Source organism: Rhincodon typus, chromosome 10 (assembly GCF_021869965.1).
Source record: "Rhincodon typus isolate 14 chromosome 10, sRhiTyp1.1, whole genome shotgun sequence".
Lineage (NCBI taxonomy): Eukaryota > Metazoa > Chordata > Chondrichthyes > Orectolobiformes > Rhincodontidae > Rhincodon > Rhincodon typus.
Genome location: NC_063341.1, coordinates 59563500 through 59583766, shown reverse-complemented (window position 1 = coordinate 59583766; position 20267 = coordinate 59563500). Strand labels below are relative to the sequence as shown.

General features: G+C 40.3%; 1 protein-coding gene across 1 annotated transcript in view; it reads left to right on the top strand.

Annotated features, from left to right (window-relative positions):
* Positions 1 to 20267, top strand: part of szt2 (SZT2 subunit of KICSTOR complex) — a 235180-nt gene that overhangs the window by 1064 nt on the left and 213849 nt on the right. Inside the window, exons 2-12 of the mRNA XM_048601538.1 lie at positions 617 to 742; positions 1646 to 1819; positions 9815 to 9985; positions 11025 to 11156; positions 11830 to 11989; positions 12316 to 12422; positions 12510 to 12711; positions 12802 to 12972; positions 14956 to 15187; positions 15317 to 15446; positions 19725 to 19870. Coding sequence (XP_048457495.1) covers positions 617 to 742; positions 1646 to 1819; positions 9815 to 9985; positions 11025 to 11156; positions 11830 to 11989; positions 12316 to 12422; positions 12510 to 12711; positions 12802 to 12972; positions 14956 to 15187; positions 15317 to 15446; positions 19725 to 19870 — 1751 coding nt within the window. The remainder of the gene's footprint in view (positions 1 to 616; positions 743 to 1645; positions 1820 to 9814; positions 9986 to 11024; positions 11157 to 11829; positions 11990 to 12315; positions 12423 to 12509; positions 12712 to 12801; positions 12973 to 14955; positions 15188 to 15316; positions 15447 to 19724; positions 19871 to 20267) is intronic.

Sequence of the window (20267 nt, the reverse complement as noted above, 5' to 3'; positions counted from 1 at the left end):
TCCCTGTAACTAATATAGTTGGCTTTATTGTCACATTAGACTTGCAGGATAACAACTCTGATGCTTTTAAAATATTTCTTTGCCTGCCGGGAGAGTGTGATGTTTCACAAAATGATTGTGTTTGGCTACTGAAAGATGACTCGTTCTGAATATCAGGGGAAAAAAATAGAAGTAGTAAATTCTCTTCTCTTTTGGGTTTAACATGAACTTTTCTTGATCATCTATGATCATATTGAGTGTTGGTGCAAGCTTGAAGGAAAGAATGGCCTACTCCTGCACCTATTTTCTATGTTTGCAAGAAGTAAAGAAAGACATAGGAAGGTATCTACTTCCTATTAGAAATGCTATATTTGATTTAATAACCTTTTTCTAGCTGGTGAAGTGTAATATGGACTTTCATTGAGTGCCTAAGTTGCTTAATTTTATGAGAGGTTAATCTAAGGAGCAAAGAAAGAAAGCAAACTAAGGAGCATGTGAAGAAAGAAAATCATTCAAATCTCATTGTTGCAAAATCATCCGAGTATTTATAGACTTATTAATGTGGGTTCTTTTATACTAGTAGAGCTTCTGGTGACCTAAACTTCTAGTTCCAAGTCATATACTTTTGTTTTGACAGGTGGAAGAAGCAGGACAGGTTTTCTTACTTATGAAGAAGGAATATCGGATTTCCCGCAATGTGAGATTAGCTTGGTTTCTCAACAGACTGAATCAAAGCATTCGACCGATGTCAAAGTCAGAGCTTGTGAGTGAAAGAGTCCCTGGAATTGTTCTGTGACCTGTTTGTGAGCACATGGATGAAGTAAAGTAGTGGGAACCTAATGTGGCATATTAATCTTTGCATGAAATGTAAATTGCACTCTCAGTACATTGGGAGAAAATTAGATGGTCATGTTGTTAGTTTAAAATATTTATTTGTAACACAAGTATTTTCACGACATGTTAGAATAGATAATTACACTAATGTAATTGCCCTCTTGTTTTCCGAAATGACTGAGAATGTGAACTCATTAATTTTTTCCACCCTCCCCCACCACCAACTCAAACAAAGGACACAGAGGCCAACTGAAGTGAAAAAATGTAATATTTATGAATTGAAATTGGGACCTCCTTGGTCTGCATGGCTCAGTTTGACACAATAGAGTGCTGGTAGCCACTGAGCCAACATGCAAAATCTCCTGATATTATCCAAGATTGTGGATTGATCATGCAATGATGGGAATTCCTAGTGATTCCTAGAAAATCTGTAATTTTTTTTCCCTTCAGTTGTTGATCCAGTTCGCTTTGGAAAGCCCCAATTGAACCTGCCTCCTCCACATTCTGAGGAAGTGCATTTGAAATCATAACCACTCTCTGCATAGAAGTTTTTTTCCTCACATTGGTTTTGCTAATCAACCCAAATTGGTGGTGTTTGATTTTTGTCCTTCTGCCAATGGACGTAGGTTTTTTCCAACACTGCCAGGATCCATCTGTAAGCTTTTCCAGACATTTCTATCAAATCTCCTTTTAATCTTCTCTTCTCTAAGGGGAACAATCTCAGCATCTTCCATTTATTCAGTAATTGAAGTCCTTTATTCCTTTATGCTTTATAATAGTTGTAACGTATGCCATTGTGATCCATCTCACAATTATCCTTTTTCTCTTACAGAGCAACTCTAACAATGAATTGGATGTTCTCAGTGTCCTACCAAAAGGCTGGCAGCCAGATGAACCAGTTGCTAATCAAACATACCAACTGGTACCCTCAACCAATATTACCTTCCTTGCTCAGCGATACCGCTTTGTTATTGAGCTGGATCTCAGTCCATCTACAGGGATTGTGGTGAGTAATTGTTGCATTTGGTGGGAAGAGAGAGAGGTGGCACGGTGGCTCAGTGGTTAGCACTGGTGTCTCACAACGCCAGGGACCTGGGTTTGATTTCAGCCTTAAGTGCTTGTCTGTGTGGAGTTTGCATATTCACCCTGTGTCTGCTTGGGTTTCCGCTGGTTGATTTGGTTTCCTCCCACAGTCCAAAGATGTGCAGTTTAGGTGGATTGGCTATGTTAAAGTGCTCCATAGTGTCTAAAGATGTGCAGGCTAGGTGGATTAGCCATGATAAAAACGGGGTTATGGGGATCGGGTGGAGGGCTGGGTCTCAAAGATGCAGTTCCAAGGGTCAGTGCGGATTTGATGGGTTGAATGGACTCTCTCCGCACAGTAGGGATACTGTGATTAAATTTGAAGCTATTGAAAGCGAACATCTGAATAAATATTTTGAATTTCATCAACTTTGACTAAAAGTTTTCTTTAATCATATGTATACATATTTTTAAATATTTTATTTGAAGAGATGTTGGTGTACAGGCTGAACAGCATTAATTTCCCATCTCTAATTGCCCTTGAGAAGATGGTGGTAAGATGGTGGTGCCTTCTTGAACCACTGCAGCCCATGTGATGTCGGTGGATTTTACTCAGTGATCTTGAAGGAATGGCGACATGGTTCCTTGTCAGGATGTTATGGGCTTAAAGAGGAACTTGCAGACGTTTGAATTTCCATCTATCTGTTGCCCTTGCTCTTCTAGGAAGTAGAGATCAAGAGTTTGGAAGGTATTTTCTAAGGAGCCTGTGTGAGTTGTAAACAGTGAACAGTGCAGCCACAGTGTTTCATGGTGTTGGTTGAGTTGCCAATCACTTGGGCTGTTTAGTCCTGGATGGTGTCATGATTCTTGAGTATAGTTGGATCTGCACCCATGCCGACAGGTGAGAAGTGTTCCGTCACATTCCTGACTTGTGTGTGTAGATGATGGACAGGTATTGGGGAGACAGGGTGAGTTATTTCTCTCAGAAGTTGCAGCCTCTGACCTGCTGTTATAGCCATATTACTTATGTAACTATTACTGTTCAGTTTTTGATCAATTTTGACCCCCTTGAATGTTGATAGCGGAGGATTCAGCGATGGTAATGCCATTGAATGTCAAGGAAGGATTGTTAGATTCTCTCTTGTTAGAGATAGTCATTGCCTGGCATTTGTATAGTGTGAATGTTACTTGTCATATGTAAAGCTGCGCACTGCACAACTGTTGAGAGGCTTCATACACACCAGTAAACGTGCCAGTGAGTTAGAAATGAAAAGGGCGGACTTGCACTATCAGTGTATTAGAAGCACCCAAATAGTCAGTGGGCGATCGAGAACTAGATATGTAGTCAGTTCGGTAAGGCGTGTAAAAATAATAGGGTAATAGAGGATTTCAGTTGCCCCAATATTAATTGAGATAGTCATAGTATCAAGGGTCGAGAGGCGGTAGATTCCTTAAAAAATGTCCATTTCATATCAGCATGTAGATAGTCCTACTAGGGACGGTGCCATGCTGGACCTAATTCTGCGGAATGAAGCCGGACAGCTACTCGGGTGACAGCAGGGGAGAATTTTACTGATAGCAACTGCAGCTTCACGCGTTTTAGATTTTTATTGAAAAGGAAAAGAGAGACATATAACAGGTTCAAAGGGAGAAAAATTATGAGGATGTTTAGGAGTATATAATGTGCAAGGGCAGGGGTGAACTCAAAAAAGCAATTAGGAGAGCAAAGAGGGAGCATGAGAAAACGCAGGTGAGCAAGATTAGGGAGAATCCCAAGATATCCTACAAGTTTATTAAAGGGCAGAGAATAACCAGGAAAAGAGTTGGGCCTATTAGAGACCAAGGGGGCAAATCTGTATGAAGTTGGAGGACATTGGTAGAGTATTAAATGAGTACTTCACTTGTGTCTTCCTTCTCCCAATTAAAGACATAAATACAGAATTGAAGAAGATGGACTGTGAAGTTCTTGAGCAGATTGATATAAGAAGCCAGAGGTATTACAGATTTTGGTGGATTTAATAGTGGACAAATATCCAGGTCTGGATGAGTTGAATCCCAGCATGCCATGGGAGATGAGGGAGGAAATTACAGGGGCCCAGACCCAAATATTTAAATTGTCTTTGGTCACAGGTAGACCAGTGCATCTAACATCAGCGGTAGGGAAACAATTGGAGAAAATGGTAAAGGAGAAAATTTGTCTCCATTTAGAGAAGCAAGATTTGATCAGGGATAGGCAGCATGACTTTGATAGAGGGAAATCATGCCTAGTAAATCTAAGGAGTGACTAAGTGTTTGGATACAGGTAGGGCATTTGATGTAATTTATGTGGATTTTAGTGAGGCCTTTGATAAGGTCCCACATGGGAAACTGAGAAAGAAGGTAAAAGCTCATGGGATCCATGGTAACTTGGCAAATTGGATGTAAATTTTGCTTAGTGACAAGAGACCGTGGTTGATGGTAGAAGGCTATTTATGTGACTGGAGCCTAGTGTGAATTACATGCCACAGGGATCATTGCTGGGTTGCTTATTGATAACATGGTGTGGAGCTGGGAGAACATGAAATGTCAACTTTCCTGCTCCTCTGATGCTGCCTGGCCTGCTGTGTTCTTCCAGCTCCACACTGTGTTATCTCTGACTCCAGAATCTGCAGTTCTTTATTATCTCTGAGTGAGTTATAACCCCACAGCGAAGCCTTTCCTAAGGATGCCCACCTTGAAGAAGTTGTCCTTCTCCCTCCGGAAAGACCTCAGTGGATCTCTGTCCCGCTGCAACCCTCCGGTAATCTCCTCTGCCCTGAAACTCTTTGACCACACACTCGAGCAAACCCGGTACTACAGCTACATCTCCTTTCTCAGTACCTGCCTACGGAACCAGGCCATCCCCAGTAGACTCCAGTCTACATTCAGGCCATCCCAATTTGGCCCTGACTGTGACAACCTCTACGTACACAACATCCAGATCCTCCAAAAATGGTTTTCTCTACAGATCCTAAGTACACACTCTCAGCAATATGCTGGCATCTTCTGGCACTACAATCAACCTTACCCCAGCTCAGAGCCTCCCTCTCCCAGGCCAGCAAAGGATCGCTTCTGTTTTTCATTCTGCACAGGATCCACACCCATTTCTGAAGAAATCTTGACCTGAAATATCAACTTTCCTATTTCTCTGATGCTGCCTGACCTGCTGTGTTCTTCCAGCTCTGCACTGTGTTATCTCTGACTCCAGCATCTGCAGTTATTGCTATCTCTGGGTTGCTTATTGTTTGTGACATTCATAAATGATGTAGATGAGAATGTTGTGAGGGATGATAAGTAAGATTGTGGATGACAAAAAAATTGGCCAAGTGGTTGACAGTGATAGAAATGTATTAAGTTATAGTAGGATATAGATGGATTGGTCAGATGAGCAGATCAGTGACAGATGGAATTTAACTGTGATAAATGTGAGGAGATGCACTTTGGAAGAAGGTGTAAAGCAAGGGAAATACTCAAAAAATGACGTGACACTAGAAAGCTCAGAGAAACAGAGGAATCTGTGTGCTTGTCCCTGAGGGTGACAGGACAGCTTAATAGAGTAATTAAGACATAGAGGACACTTGTCCTTATTAGTCATGGCACAGATTATACGTGCAGGGAGGTCATGTTGGAGGTTGCAGAACTTTGATTCGCCCACAGCAGGAGTACTGTGTGTAGTTCTAGTCGAGTGGGTGCAAAGGAGATTCACCAGTATGTTGCCTAGGGGGGAGCATTTCAGTTCTGAAGAGAGGCTCCATTAGCTTGAGTTGTTTTCTTTGGGATGGAGAAGGTTGAAGGGGGACTTAATGGAGGTGTATAAAATTATAGGGAGACCTGGACAGATTGAAGAGAAAGCAGCTGTTCCCCTTTGTAAAGGGGTCAGTAACAAGGAGGCACAATTTTAAAAATTAAAGGAGATTTAGAGGGGATTTGGGGAAAAACTTTTTCAAACAGAATGTGGCGGGGGTCTGGAATGCACTGACTGGGAGGCGAGCTGAGATGGAATCCGCACAGCCTTTAAAAGTACTTGGTTGAGCACTGGAAGTGCCATATCATTAAAAGCTATGGGCCTAGTGCAGGAAATGAGACTAGTGTAGGTATTAGTTTATTTTTGGCAGTACAACCCTGATGGGCCGAAGGGCCAGTTCTGTAATGAATGGTTCTATGATTGATTGTGCAAAAAATGTTAGGGGAAATATTGCTTATCACCCAAAGCTGAATGATGTCCAGGTCTTAAACTGCACCTGTATCTGCGGAGCTGCAAATGGTACTGAATATGATGCAATCATTAGCAAACGAGGAGGGAAAGTCATTGTTGAAGGAGCTGAAAGTGGTTGGGCTAAGGACACCACCCTAGGGAATTAGAGTCTTGTAGCACAGTGGTAGTGTCCCTACCTGTGGGCCAGGAGACATGGGTTCAAGTCCACCTGCTACAGATGTGGGAAATTACCATCTCTGTGCAAGTTGATCAGAACATATCTACCCCGAGGAAATCCTGCAGCAATATCTTGGGACTGAGTTGACACACCTGAGGCAACCACAGCCATCTTCCCTTGTCTTAGGTATGATTCTGACCGGTGGATTATTTTCTCCAATTCCCCTTGAATCCAGTTTTGCTCAGGCTCCTTGATGCCATGCTCAGTGAAATGTGGCCTTGATTTCAACAGCTGTCACTCTTGCTGGACATCTGGTGTTCAGCTCTTTTGGCTATATTCGGACCAAACCTTTAACGAGGTCAGGAACTGAGCGGGTCTAGTGAAACCCAAACTTCTTATTAGTGAATGTGATATTGCTGAGTAAGTGCTACTTGATGGCACTGTTTATGACCCTTTCAATCACTTGGCTGACGATTAAGATGGGACGGTAATTGACTGGGTTGGATTTATCCTGCTTTTTGTGCACAGGGCACACCTAGGTATTTTCCACATTGCAGGGTAGCTGAGTATAGTACATAAATCTTCTGACATTTTTTTTGAGGTGCATAATTATATTTGAGGGTGAGGAAAAAGTTATTGATGGCTTCTGAAATGCAGTTGGATTAAGGATATCAGGAATGGGCCTTGCAGGATCTCGGGATTGTCATTTGTTGAGTGCGAAGAAATGGGTCGGGATGATTTTTAGCTTGGTAGCTCTACTCTGGCTCATGGTATTGGTTTCAGCTTGTGACATATAGATTTCTATGATTGATTGCCTAGTAATTTCCAAGTTTTAGCCAGAGTCTGTAGAACCTCTAACAAAACCTTGGATAATTTGTCCTAATTTTGCTGTATGTCGTTCAGTGTCAAATTTATTTCCTAACACGGTGCTCATATAAGTTCAATTTTTGCTGGGCGAGAGCATACACTTTGCTTGTAAATCCTTCTGATATGGGGTTATAAAATCAAACTGGTCTTCTAATGGATTGATAATATTATCCACAGTCTATTTTTCCCACTCTTGTTATCATCATAGTGGAATATCAAAGACATTGAAAAGGACCAACTAAAATGACCAAACTGTTGTTAAAATATTCAAAATATGATATGAGCAAAAGTTTCACTTGCCCCCTGCCAAACTAAAAAGACACTAGACGTCTTAGTAATATCAAAAATATAAGAAAGATAAAATCCAGTGAACCACTGTGAAAGTTGGATTGTCAACAGAGAATAATTTGATTGAAGAAAATTCTATGAGTGAAAGGGAAAGAGCTGAGATTGAAGATACCCATCTCGAAAAAAAAAAGTATGTACAGTGGACTTGTATTGAACTGTGTCATCATCCTGTGGGTTTGTTTATGGTTGGATTAAATGTCATCTGATCGGTCAGAATGTTAGAGTCTAAGTGGGTTGAAAGGTGGACAAGTAACACTCGCACCACACAAATATCAGGCTATGACTATCACCAATAAGAGTGAATCTAACCACTGCCCCCTTGGCATTCAACGGTGTTACTGGCACTGAATTCCCTACTACCAATGTCCTGGGGGTTGTCTTTGACCAGAAACTCAACTGGACTCACCACACAAACACAGTGGCTACAAAAGCAGGCCAGAAGCTAGGAATACTGTGGGGAGTAACTCACCACCTGACTCCCCAAGGCCTGTCCGCCATCTACAAGGCACAAGTGAGGAGTGTGATGGAATACTCCCCACTTGCCTGGATGATTGCAATCCCAACAACAGTCAAGAAGCTTGACACTATCCAGGACAAAGCAGCCGGCTTGATTGGCACTACATCCACAAGCATCCACTCCCTCTACCACCGATGCTCAGTAGCAGCAGATATATGGGAACATCACCACCTTCAAGTTCCCCTCCAAGCCACTCACCGTCCTGCTTTGGAAATATATCAAGGCCAAAAATCACACGACACCAGGTTATAGTCTAACAGGCTTATTTGAACACATAAGCTTTTGGAGCCTCGCTCCTTCTTCAGATGTCAGTGAGGGATGTGGCATCAGACAGAGAATTTATAAGCAAACGATAAAAGGGTCATAGAACTGATACGAACGTATTGAACAAACCTACGATGACTGTTAGATCTTTAATCAGTTAGAAAGGATTAATATGCAAACCCCGGAATTTCTTTCAAGTCATTGCCCTGAGATAACTCTCACATACTCTGTCTCGTACACACACTCTCGCATGCACACGCACACATACACGCACACACGCACTCACTCACTCTCTCTCCTCCCCCCTTTCCCTCCCAAACAGACAGACACACACGTGTACCGTGCGTACCTGCACACACAAATCTATGGGGTGAATTTACATTTGCAGATTTGTAATTGCAGGTACATTCTATTTTGTTCAAAAAGTGCACAATTTGTAGACACAGTCAGTTAATGGGGCATTTTACAAATTTCTGCTTTGGAAATAAAACCAGTCTGACTCCTAAGTTAATACACAGCCTGATCTAAACAAGGCCTCACTCCTAAAATACATTGTCTGACCTGAGATGTCACCTCTAGTATACTGATAAAACCTTTATTTATCTTGGGGCAGTGACTTGAAAGAAATTCTGGGATTTGCATATTAAACCTTTCTAACTGATTAAAGATTTAACAGCCATCTTAGGTTTGGTGAATACATTCACATCAGTTCTATGGCCCTTTGATCTAAATTCTGTGTCTGATGCCTCCTCTTTCACTGACACCTGAAGAAGGAGCTAGACTCCAAAAGCTTGTGTCTTCAAATAAGCCTGTTGGACTATAACCTGGTGTCGTGTGACTTTTGACCTTGTTCCCCCCAGTCCAACACCGGTACCTCCACATCATGGAAATATATTGCCGTTCCTTGACTGTCGCTGGGTCAAAATCCTGGAATTCCCTCCCTAATGGAATTATGCATCAACCCACAGTAGGTGGACAGCAGCGGCTCAAGAAGATAGCTCACCAACACCCTTTAAGGGGCAACTAGGGACGGGCAATAAATGCTGTCCAGCCAATGACGACCACATCCCACAAATGAATAATAAAAGAAAAGTTCTGTTCGAGTAATAAAGGCATGCTCCAATGTCAAATTGCCGTCTTTCAGATGACAAATTAAACCGAGGGCTGTCTGTTCAGTGAAAATGGAAATAATCTTGGAATATCGTGGAAGTGTGAATATTAGAACAGTATTATGGTGCACATTTACTTCAACAAAAAGCAGCAAAAATAAATGATTGGATTGCTTGTCTCAGATGCTGTTTAAGGAATCTTGAAGTGCCTAGATTAGTTGTTGTTTTTGCCAATAGAACATAAGTGACAATATTTGAAAAATAATTCTTTTTGTTCTGAAGCACTTTGGCATATGCTGAGCAGGTGAAAGCTGCAATATGAATGCACATTCTGCTTTTATCTTCAGCCTGTCTCGCTGTTTTATTGCCTGTAGGAAGTGCAGTACCACTTTGAAGCTAGATTTTGAAGAAATAGGAGTATCCCTCTTTTCTAATTGCATGTTCATTATTTATTCAGTGAACTGATTGTAAATGTTTCACAGGATGATTCTACTGGAGAGCTGATTTTTGATGAAGTGTTTCATGCACTCTCGAAGTGTTTAGTGGAATTATTGCGACCATTTAAAGTCCCGGGTACGGATATAGTGTTTCAGCCAGAGATCTACATTACTATTCTTGCTTATTCTTCTATCATAGGACTTCAGTCTCACCAGGTAAGTACTTGGTTATCTTTAACAATTTCTCTGCCTCATGCTGTTGACTATGAAATTATTACCAATATTTTGTTTAATGAAAATATAAAGCAGTCGTTGGATTTGATTACTACTAACTCCCCTCTGCTGTCACTGCCAAACAAGTTACTGTGTCTGCTTTTATTTCTAAAGTTAAAATTTACTTAATTCATTGACAAATATACAGAAGGGTATTTTCAGCGGGCTTGTACTGTGCCAAGCTTGTATATGTCGAAAGATCTTTATTTCCATTTCATGCAGCTTAACATGGCTATTTTTTCTGACAATCCAAAACTGCATAATTTTTTTGGTTCATTCTTTCTCTTGCTATCATTCCTTCTTTCTACAAGTGGAAGAATCTTGTGCTGGCTATACTCTCAATACTGGCAATTTTCACTGCTATTTTGACAGACTAGATAAAACTTGACTCAGGAGAACAGAGAGTCTGATAAGTGAAAGAGATTTGAGTTTGAATCACTATTTTTGGTTGTTCAGTGATATGGCAGGACACGTCTTTTGCTTCTAGAATCTGAGTTCAAATTGCATGGAAGTGAACAAATGAAAATTTTTCTCCATTTGTTGTAATAATATCAAGTAAAATTATTTGAGTGCTGAAGCTACATGTCAAAAATTGAGAAATTTTTGTACTAAATGAAATGTAACAGCCCAAGGGTAGAGTAAATATGCAATATTCAGCTGGCAAAGTTAAATTATTATTTGGTTTTAGACTAATTGGTTCAGATGTGTGCTATATATAAACTGGCAATGCATGATATCGAAATTGGGTAGAAAAAGGTAGAAATGGGCCATGCAGCACAGTGTAGGTTATTTCTTACCCTGTTATGAACGTAACACTTTCGTAAAAATCTCTGTTTTTGGCAAAATTAGTCACTGTTCTTTAATTAATTTTATAATTCTTCAAAATTCTTCCTCCTGTCTGCAAATGCACATGTGCTTGTGCGCAACTACAGTAGAGACCCTTATAGGTGACTCTTCTGATCTTTGCATATATGTATTGTAGGTTCTAGTTCAAGGCTATTTATTGGATCGAAGCAGCTTGGATACTTTCCATCAGCACATCTATCAGCAGTTACGAGCATTTGAAAACAATGTGGCTGAAGTTCTTCAACAGTACTACAAGCCCAAAATGCAGGTCAGTATCTTAGTAAAAGTGGAGGGAGAAAGAAACTCGGTCATCTGAGTATCCTAAATGATATTACTACCAATCCGTTATCTCAGAGGCTAGTTCATATTTTATTTAGTTCAGTAAAGAGCACTTCTGATGTGAAGAGTTAATATGTCTTGTTTGAAATTGTAGATGAAACAATGTCTTCGTAAAGTGTGCCAAATGTTAACTGGAAAGAGAGCATGTGTTTTATTACGCTCCATCTAAAATGCTGCATATTCAAGCAGTAATATTTTTGACCTGAATATGCAGGAAAATTCAATATCTCACACCTGTCAAGAAGAAAAGTCACATTATTAATTCTCAAGCAACTGGTAATGCATGAGTGCAACAGCCTGGTCTGGTGATAAACCTATATTCACTGCTCCAGCATATCATGTATGGTGGTACATGGATGTTTCTCTCCCTTCACCACCACCCCAGGAAATTAACTTCCAATTCTTTGTTGACCTGTAAAGGATAAACTACATATTAACCAGCCATCTCCCTTGGAAGGAAATTCAAACCAACTGATCCAGTGAGCTACAAATGCAACACAGCCATGATTGTAAAGATGTGCATAAATGGTCAGAATTTCAGTTTTGCACTGGTAGTTGCTCATTTTGGTTTCCTATCTAATCTTTAATTTCTTGTATCACAGTCTGATAGGCCCATTTTACCCCAAGGGGATGCTACTGACTTCTATGATCAGTCCTTGCGCAAGATGACATTTTCTATGGTAACACCAGATATGGGACTCGTCAACATGATCCGCAGTGGAATCCTTGCACTTCAGTTGCTGCCATCCAACTCCAGTGCAGGTTAATACTTTGTGTATAATGCATCTTTATAATTCGAGTCATAAACCCAAGACAATCTGATCCTTGTTTTAAATTCTGACAATAAGGAATTGCTTACTTTAAACCTCAACAGGATTAATTTGTGCTTATAAAGATTCAGAAGATTCAGTTGGAGCATATTAAATATTGTGATGGTCGTGTGAACTGTGATCCAGGAGTTGACACCAAAAGTTCACAGTACTAAGATAATATAGAAGCTCATTATTCCGCTGAATATGGTAACTTAATATGACGTTATTGCAGTATTATTTCAAAAGTTTGCATGAATGACCCTATTTCTATTACAGGTATAATAATCATCACTGATGGTGTAACAAGTGTACCAGATGTCGCAGTGTGTGAAACATTGTTAAACCAACTACGTGGTGGCACAATTGCTTGTTCTTTTATACAGGTGATCATATATTTTTAAGTAATGCCTTTGAATTCAATAGACCAAACTGCTTTTGTAGCTGTATAAATGTTGTTGTGATCTTTATAGGTTGGAGGTGTGTATTCGTATGATTGCAGCTTTGGTTATGTACCAAACTTGGAGTTAATGAAATTCATTGCTATGGCAACATTTGGATCCTACATGTCCACATGCCCAGAAAGTAACCTCAATATGAATGCATACCACAAAGCGTTTCTACTGTATAGCTTCCTGAGACCTGGAGAGTCAATGAACCCAGAATATTACTGTGGCAAGTATATCTACAAGAAATTTGTTTATTTTGTTCCATTTGATGGCTGGCCTTTCTATTCCTGAATTATTTGTTCTTCTGCCAATCTAGTGTCCCAACATAAACTGTTCAATGAGCACTTGGTGTCTGCCAGCAGTAATCCCGCACTGGCCATGAGACGAAAGAAACATGCTGAGAATGAGGTGCATGCAGACCTGACCAGTGTTGTCTCAGTACGATTGCGTGAGGGCTACACAGTGAAGGAACTTAATATCACTAAAGGTAAACAAATAATGCTAAAATGTCAGAGCAATCTGGCAAAAAAGTAATGGGGAGGGCAATGGTTTGAAGTGTTAATATGTCTGGGAATGCACGTGGGATGGATTAGATCGGTTTGGGTGATATTATAGAGTGGAACCCCAGTAGATTAGTTGTTGAAATGATCATGATTTTGTAAATTGTGTCTGTAGGGAAGTCTTGTGGCTCAGATAGTAAATCCCCTACCTCTTAACCAAAAGCATTCATTCTATTCTGGACTTGTTAACCAAGGAAGGAGTATTCACAGCATGGCCAAAGAGATTGGCAAGCAACCTGCTAGGCCTGCCAGCACGGCAGTTGGATAAAGAGAGATTCTTGGTTTACTATGTGTGTTGCAGAATGATACCTCTCAAGCTATAATCACTTGTCTCTGAACAGAGAAGAGATGTCTATGGTCCTTAGTGGACATTGGGGATTTATGGATGATTGGAAATTGCTACTAACAAACCACTGTACCAAGAGTTAGATTTTACATCTGTGACAATATTTATCATGAATGTGATGAGCTTAGTTTCAAATCGAAAGCCTTGCATTTCTGTCATGTTTTTTGTGACTGCTATACCTCTCAAAACGCATTAGAATCAATTAATTACTGTTTGAAGTGTAATCACTGTTGTAGGAAATGTGGCAGCCAATTTGTGCACATTAAGCTCTCATAAGCAACAACATGATAATGACCAGATAATCTGTTTTGTAATATTGATTAGAAAGCTTTTTATCAAGGCACGCGGGCTAACTCCCTGTTCTTCAAAATATTGCATTGAGATCTTTGCTCACCATCTGCAAGGTAGATTTGATGTCTGTTTAAGGCTTCATCTGGTATGCAGCATCTCCCACTGAACAGCGCTGCTTCAGTACCACACTATAGTGTCAATCTTATTTTTATGTTCAGAACCTGATGTGGGCTTTTGTAACAATTTCCAAATTCCCTGAAGTCACCTGACACCAGGTTGTAGTCCAGCAGATTTATTTGAAATCACAAGCTTTCGAAATGCTGCTCCTTCGTCAGGTTGTGATTTCAAATAAACCTGTTGGACTATAACCTGCTAACAGTTATAACAGCTGAATAACCAGCAAAGGGATGACCTATAATCTGATTAAATGTGGCAGAGGGATAATTTTTAAAAAAAATTAAAAATAAGGTGGTGCCGGAGACATTCATTCAATTTCTCTCCAGCACCACCTTTATTTTTAATTTTTTGTAATTATTTCTCTGCCTCATTTAATCAGATTATAGGTCATCCCTTTGCTGGTTATTCAGCTGTTGACACTTTACTCACCATCTAATACTCTTTGTCACCTGCAAAGACCTCCTGACACTCCACTCACATCAGTTGTATGATCTTTTGATCTCTCAGTCATTGATCTCTCTGCCTATAAACCCCAGTTTCTGTGTGCTCTTCTTTCTCGTGCTCCTGACGAAGGGGCTGGGCTCCGAAAGCTTGTGATTTCAGGTAAACCTATTGGACTACAACCTGCTATCATGTGACTTCTGACTTTACATATGGATTAGGTGGTCACTGTCTGGAAGCACTACCTGACCTAGATTTTTTTTTTTAAACCCTTCAGTAGAGGAAACAGCTCCATAAGCCATTAATTTAAAAATAAACTATATCACAACCAATGAAGTATTTTAGTGCATGTGAACTAAGTTACCTGCTCTGTAGAAAACCAACAATGCAGACCAATGCTGTAGAAGGACCACGCAGTTTGAGTGTGATTGTTTGTTTTTTTTTCTCTTGGCATTTCGCATGTTATGTAAGGTTGCCATAATGATGCTTGATCACCTTGATATCAAACAGCACCTTTTTGGATTTGCAGGGTGATTTTATAGCCTGGTTCTTGCTTACTGGCACCCATGGTTGGGTCAGTTCAGCCCTGAAAGGCAATCATATTTATGGCTTTTAAGATTTTATACTCCTCTATTCATTCTTTTTTGGACTTTAGGTGGAACTCAGTTGGAAGTGAAACTGATGCTGCTGTGGAAACACAACATGAGAATTGAATATCTTGTGGTAGCATCATGGCCTCTAGATGCAGCCAAACGCTTGACCTGGGTGGAGGTAACAATGGAGGGCAGCTATGATATGCTCCATGACATTAGCTGCACTATGAGGAAACCAATAACCAGCCCATATCGCACCACAGTTATTCGGCGGTTCTGGAACACTCTGCAGAGGTAAGGACGTAGAATTGCGTGTTAAAAAATGAAAATGTTGTGTATTTGTCAGAACAAAGGGGAGGGGAATGTTTGTTCCTTGTTGTTATGAGAAAAAAAAGCTAACGTGTGTATCATGTACTTCCATAGTATTAATCAGACGGATCAGATGCTGGTTCATCTCAAATCCTTCAACACTATCCCTGAGCATTACACCATCCCAGAGAGCACCAAGAATGGGGTTCCATTATTCTACATCCCACCAGGATCGACCACACCGGTATTATTCAGTTAATTATCTGTACAAACTAATATATTTCAAAATCACTTGAATGCATAAATATTCTGCAGACAGCAATAAATTCAAAATATTCTGAATAAACTGGTAATTAGTAATTCTGTGGATTCCTGTTTCAATCATCTCCTGTTTATTAAAGAAAAAAGTAATTTTCATGAGGTTATACAAAAACAGCAGAAGGAAAAGTGTGTACGGTATTTCCTTGACTTGGCATATGCTGTGTTTTTTGATATTGGCTCTCACTATATAAATGCAAATTCCATCTATCCATGTATGTTTTGAAACCATTTTGACATTGGATGTAAATCAGTAAGAATCTGTAGTTCTTGTAAAAATTGTTGAATGAATTTTGCATATTTATCTGCTTGCAATATTGCTGATAAGGTTAGCAAATGAAGAAGGGGAGAAAAGGTCACTTTTTAAATGCCAGCCAAATTTATTCTGATTGAGCAAATACCATCTAGATAAAATTTCTGGTTGTGGTTAGAATAAACTCAAACCTTTATCAATCCATCATGTCCAAAAGTTAAATATTATCTAATCAATAGATAACCTGTTGAGGTATGCCCTTAATGGGCCTTGGAGGGGTCCAGGGGATGTTGACAAGAATGATCCCAGGAATGAAGGGATTGCCACATGCGGGGTTGAGGATTCTGGGTCTGTAGTCAGTTGAGTTTAGAAGGCTGAGGGAGGATCAGATGGAAACTTACAGAATACTGAGAGACCTAATAGAGTGGACGTGGAGAAGATGTTTCTATGAGTAGCAAAGACTAAAATTTCTTCAGCCAGAAAATTGGTTAATCTGTGAAGCTCGTTTCCACCGAAGGCTATGGAGTGTGTTTAAGACAGAGTTTGATAGGTTCTTGATTAATAAGGGATCAAAGGTTACAAGGAGAATGGAGTAGAGAAACAAAACTGACGTGATTGAATAGTGGAGTAGACTCTGAGTGAATGGCTTAATTCTGCTCCTATATCTTACGGTCTTAATGTCAATATTAGTTGTGATTTACATGATGTAATTAATTTGGAAGACTAATAATTATAAGAAAATACAACATTAGTCTTGTGTTTCTTTCTTTTTACACAACTTGACTACTATTGTCATCAGAGTTTTGTTTTTGGTGCTTTCATATTTGATTGGAAAATATAACTTATTGAAAACACAATTTCATTTTGTTTTCTGCAATCAGCAATGCAAAATATTTAATCTCATATAGGCTAAGGTAAGATCATATGAGTAAGGTCATGTTATATCAAAGTTAAAATTGGAAACTCCGAAATTACATAGTTGGCTAAAATATATAAATAAGAGAAAATACCACAAATGAAATTAAATGTGGATATGTTAAAGTGCTGCTGGTCGGAAGAAAAGATGGATGCTGCATGTTCATTTATATGTTGAGACAGCAAAGGAATAAGAGATTTTAGCAAAATCTATGGTAATTTTATATCCATCTAACATGTTATGGTCAAAGCTGATAGAATATTAAACTGTGCTCAAAACAATACAACGTAAATCATGATAAAAACTAGACAGTACTCTAGTCAAACTGCAGCTTAAATATAGTGTGCATTACTACCATTTCTGTTCTAGGTCAGCTGCAGTCTTCCAGCAAAACCCAATGCAAACTGGAGGGACAGCATCTAATTTTCTGCTTAAGAAATTTTACAGTATTCAGGGCTCAACATTGAGTTCATTAACTCACTCCTCCACTTTGATTGCAAACTCCCCTCCCTCTTATTTGCATGGGTTTGCTTTCAGCAAAGCTGACCTTTTTTCTACTATTCATGCCTATTCTGCATCTATACTACCATTGATATTCCCTTTACCTTTTGCTGTGGACACCCTCACCATCTGTTCTGCCACCCCCTTCGTCCTTGGCAACAGCATAAAACCTATTGTTTATTATTTCCCTTTGATTCCAAAGGAGGATCCTATTGGACTGTTTCTCTCTCCAAGATGCTGCAAAACATCAGTTCTGAGAAAGGGTCACCGGACCTGAAACATTAACTCTGCTTTTTCCTTCTCAGATGCTGCCAGACCTGCTGAGCTTTTCCAACAACTTTGTTTTTGTTGCTGCAAAACTTGTGGAGTTTTTATTTCAGATGTTTAGCAACTGTGTTATTTTGTTTTTTTTTAAAACGTGTCCATAGTGGATCACTGAGGGAACAATTCTAGTACTGGCGAACAATATTGCTGTCTAGATTATGAAAAATCTATTGAGCGACTTTGCTTTCTTCACCCTTGAATGGAAGTTTCTGTGAGGGGTCCTATAATAGTGTATAAGATGGTAAACATAAAACAGTACTGCACAGGAATAGGCTCTTTGACCCACCGTGTCTGTGCCAACCATGGTGCTGTTCTAAACTAATCCCATCTGCCTGCACATGGTCCATATCCCTCTATTCCGTGCCTGTTCGTGTGTAGTCTAAATGCCTTTTAAACTTTGCTGTGAAATCTGCTTCTGCCACCTCCCCTGGCAGTGCATTTCAGGCACCTATCACCCTCTGTGTGGAAAAACTTTACTTGCACGTCTCCTTTAAACTTCCTGTCTCTCACCTTAAACTTATGCCCCCTTATATTTGTCATTTTCATCTTGGGAAAGAGACTCTGATTACCAACGATATCCATTCCTCATAATTTTATATACTTCACTGAGGTCTCCCCTCAGCCTCCGATGTTTTCACTAGAGCAATCTTAAGTTTGTCCAACCTCTTGTTATTGCTAATATACTCCAATCCAGGCAACATCCCCGTAAACTGCTTCTGCACCCTCTCCACAGCCTCCACGTGCTTCCTACAGTGTGGTGACTGGAACTGTATTCCACATGTGGCCTGACCAAAGTCTTAGTCAGTTGCAACATGACTAGCCAACTTTTATATTTGGTGATAACACGGTGTAGAGCTGGATGAACACAGCAGGCCAAGCAGCATCAGAGGAGCAGGAAGGCTGACGTTTCGGGCCTAGACCCTTCTTCAGAAATGGGGGAGGGGAAGGGGTTTCTGAAATAAATAGGGAGACAGGGGGAGGTGGATGGAGGAGAAGATAGGTGGAGAGGAGACAGACAGGTCAAAGAGGCGGGGATGGAGCCAGTAAAGGTGAGTGTAGGTGGGGAGGTAGGGAGGACATAGGTCGGTCCAGGGAAGACGGACAGGTCAAGGAGGCGGGATGAGGTTAGTAGGTAGGAGATGGGCGTGGGGTTTGAGGTAGGAGGAAGGACAGGTTAGGGAGGCGGGGACGAGCTGGGCTGGTTTTGGGATGCAGTAGGGGGAGGGGAGATTTTGAAGCTTGTGAAGTCCACATTGATGACATTGGGCTACAGGGTTCCCAAGCGGAATATGAGTTGCTGTTCCTGCAACCTTTGGGTAGCATCGTTGTGGCACTGCAGGAGGCCCAGGATGGACATGTCGTCTGAGGAGTGGGAGGGGGAGTTGAAATGGTTCGCGACTGGGAGGTGCAGTTGTTTAGTGCGAACCGAGCGTAGGTGTTCTGCAAAGCAGTCCCCAATATTTGGTGCCCTGACCAATGAAGGCAAACATGCCATATGCCTTTTTTACTACATTATCCACTTGTGTTGCTACTTACATTGAACTGTGGACTTGGACCCCAAGATCGCTTTGCATGTCAATGCTCCTAAGGATCTCTGGCCATTTACAGTGTAATAACATAGTTACAGTATCATAACTTATGGAAAAATGGTGTAGAAATTAACATTGATCTAAATTGCAAGATGCTGAGCCAACAACTTAAAATCATACAAAACAAATTTAGGTTTGAAAAACATTAGAGACACAGCAATCAATAAATGAGATGACCTTCCAATTAAAGGAATGGGGCAAAAAAGTCTAGAATAATTGAAGGACCAATTTAAGTCCCTAAAGCAGGGACTGTGGGAGTGTTCTGGGTGGAAAAACTAAGATGAAGCACATCAAAGAGCTAATATATCATGGTAAGAAGTCACTTTGCTCTTTTGAAATTATCCAGTTATCTAAAATAAGTTTATTTCTCCGATATGAATGAGAAGGGAATTTATTTTGGGAAAGGGATTTTATGTGGTGAGAAAGCTCTTCTCTCCTATCATGCTATTTCATATCACTACAGCTAAAGTGCCATTTTTCTGGAGTAATTAGCTATTGTAAAGCATGCATTTTGTAGAGTTTTTATGTAATATCAGATTGCTATAGTTCAGATTTGTGTTGTTTAATTATGAATGTTTTGATTGTATAGAAGTTTGTAACCATTGATTGTGGCTTCCTTAGGTGCTGTCGCTGCAACATAGTGGCTCTAAGGACTCCAGCCAATCCCAGTTTTCCTCTTACTGGAAGCCTATCTTGTCTATGGATGCCAGCTTCTGGCAGCGGTGGCTTCATATGCATCGCATTGGCATACTGCTGGAACATGATATGTAAGTTAGTGTTGTCTCACTTGGTTTCATTTAGTCAATGTGTACTCACCCTCAGATTTTCAAGAGATGGGAAGCAATGTTTTTCCCATCTTGAACTGTTAATATTATGATTTTATTCCAAGGAGTTTAATTTTTAGCAATAACAAATAAAAAAAACTCAGGAATAGAGGAATAGGGAGAGAGAGCAGTTGAACACGTGGCTACAGGGATGGTGCAGGAGGGAGGGATTCAGATACCTGGATAATTGGGGCTCATTCTGGGGTAGGTGGGACCTCTACAAACGGGATGGTCTACACCTGAACCAGAGGGGTACCAATATCCTGGGGGGGAAATTTGCTAATGCTCTTCGGGAGGGTTTAAACTAATTCAACAGGGGGGTGGGAACCTGAATTGTAGC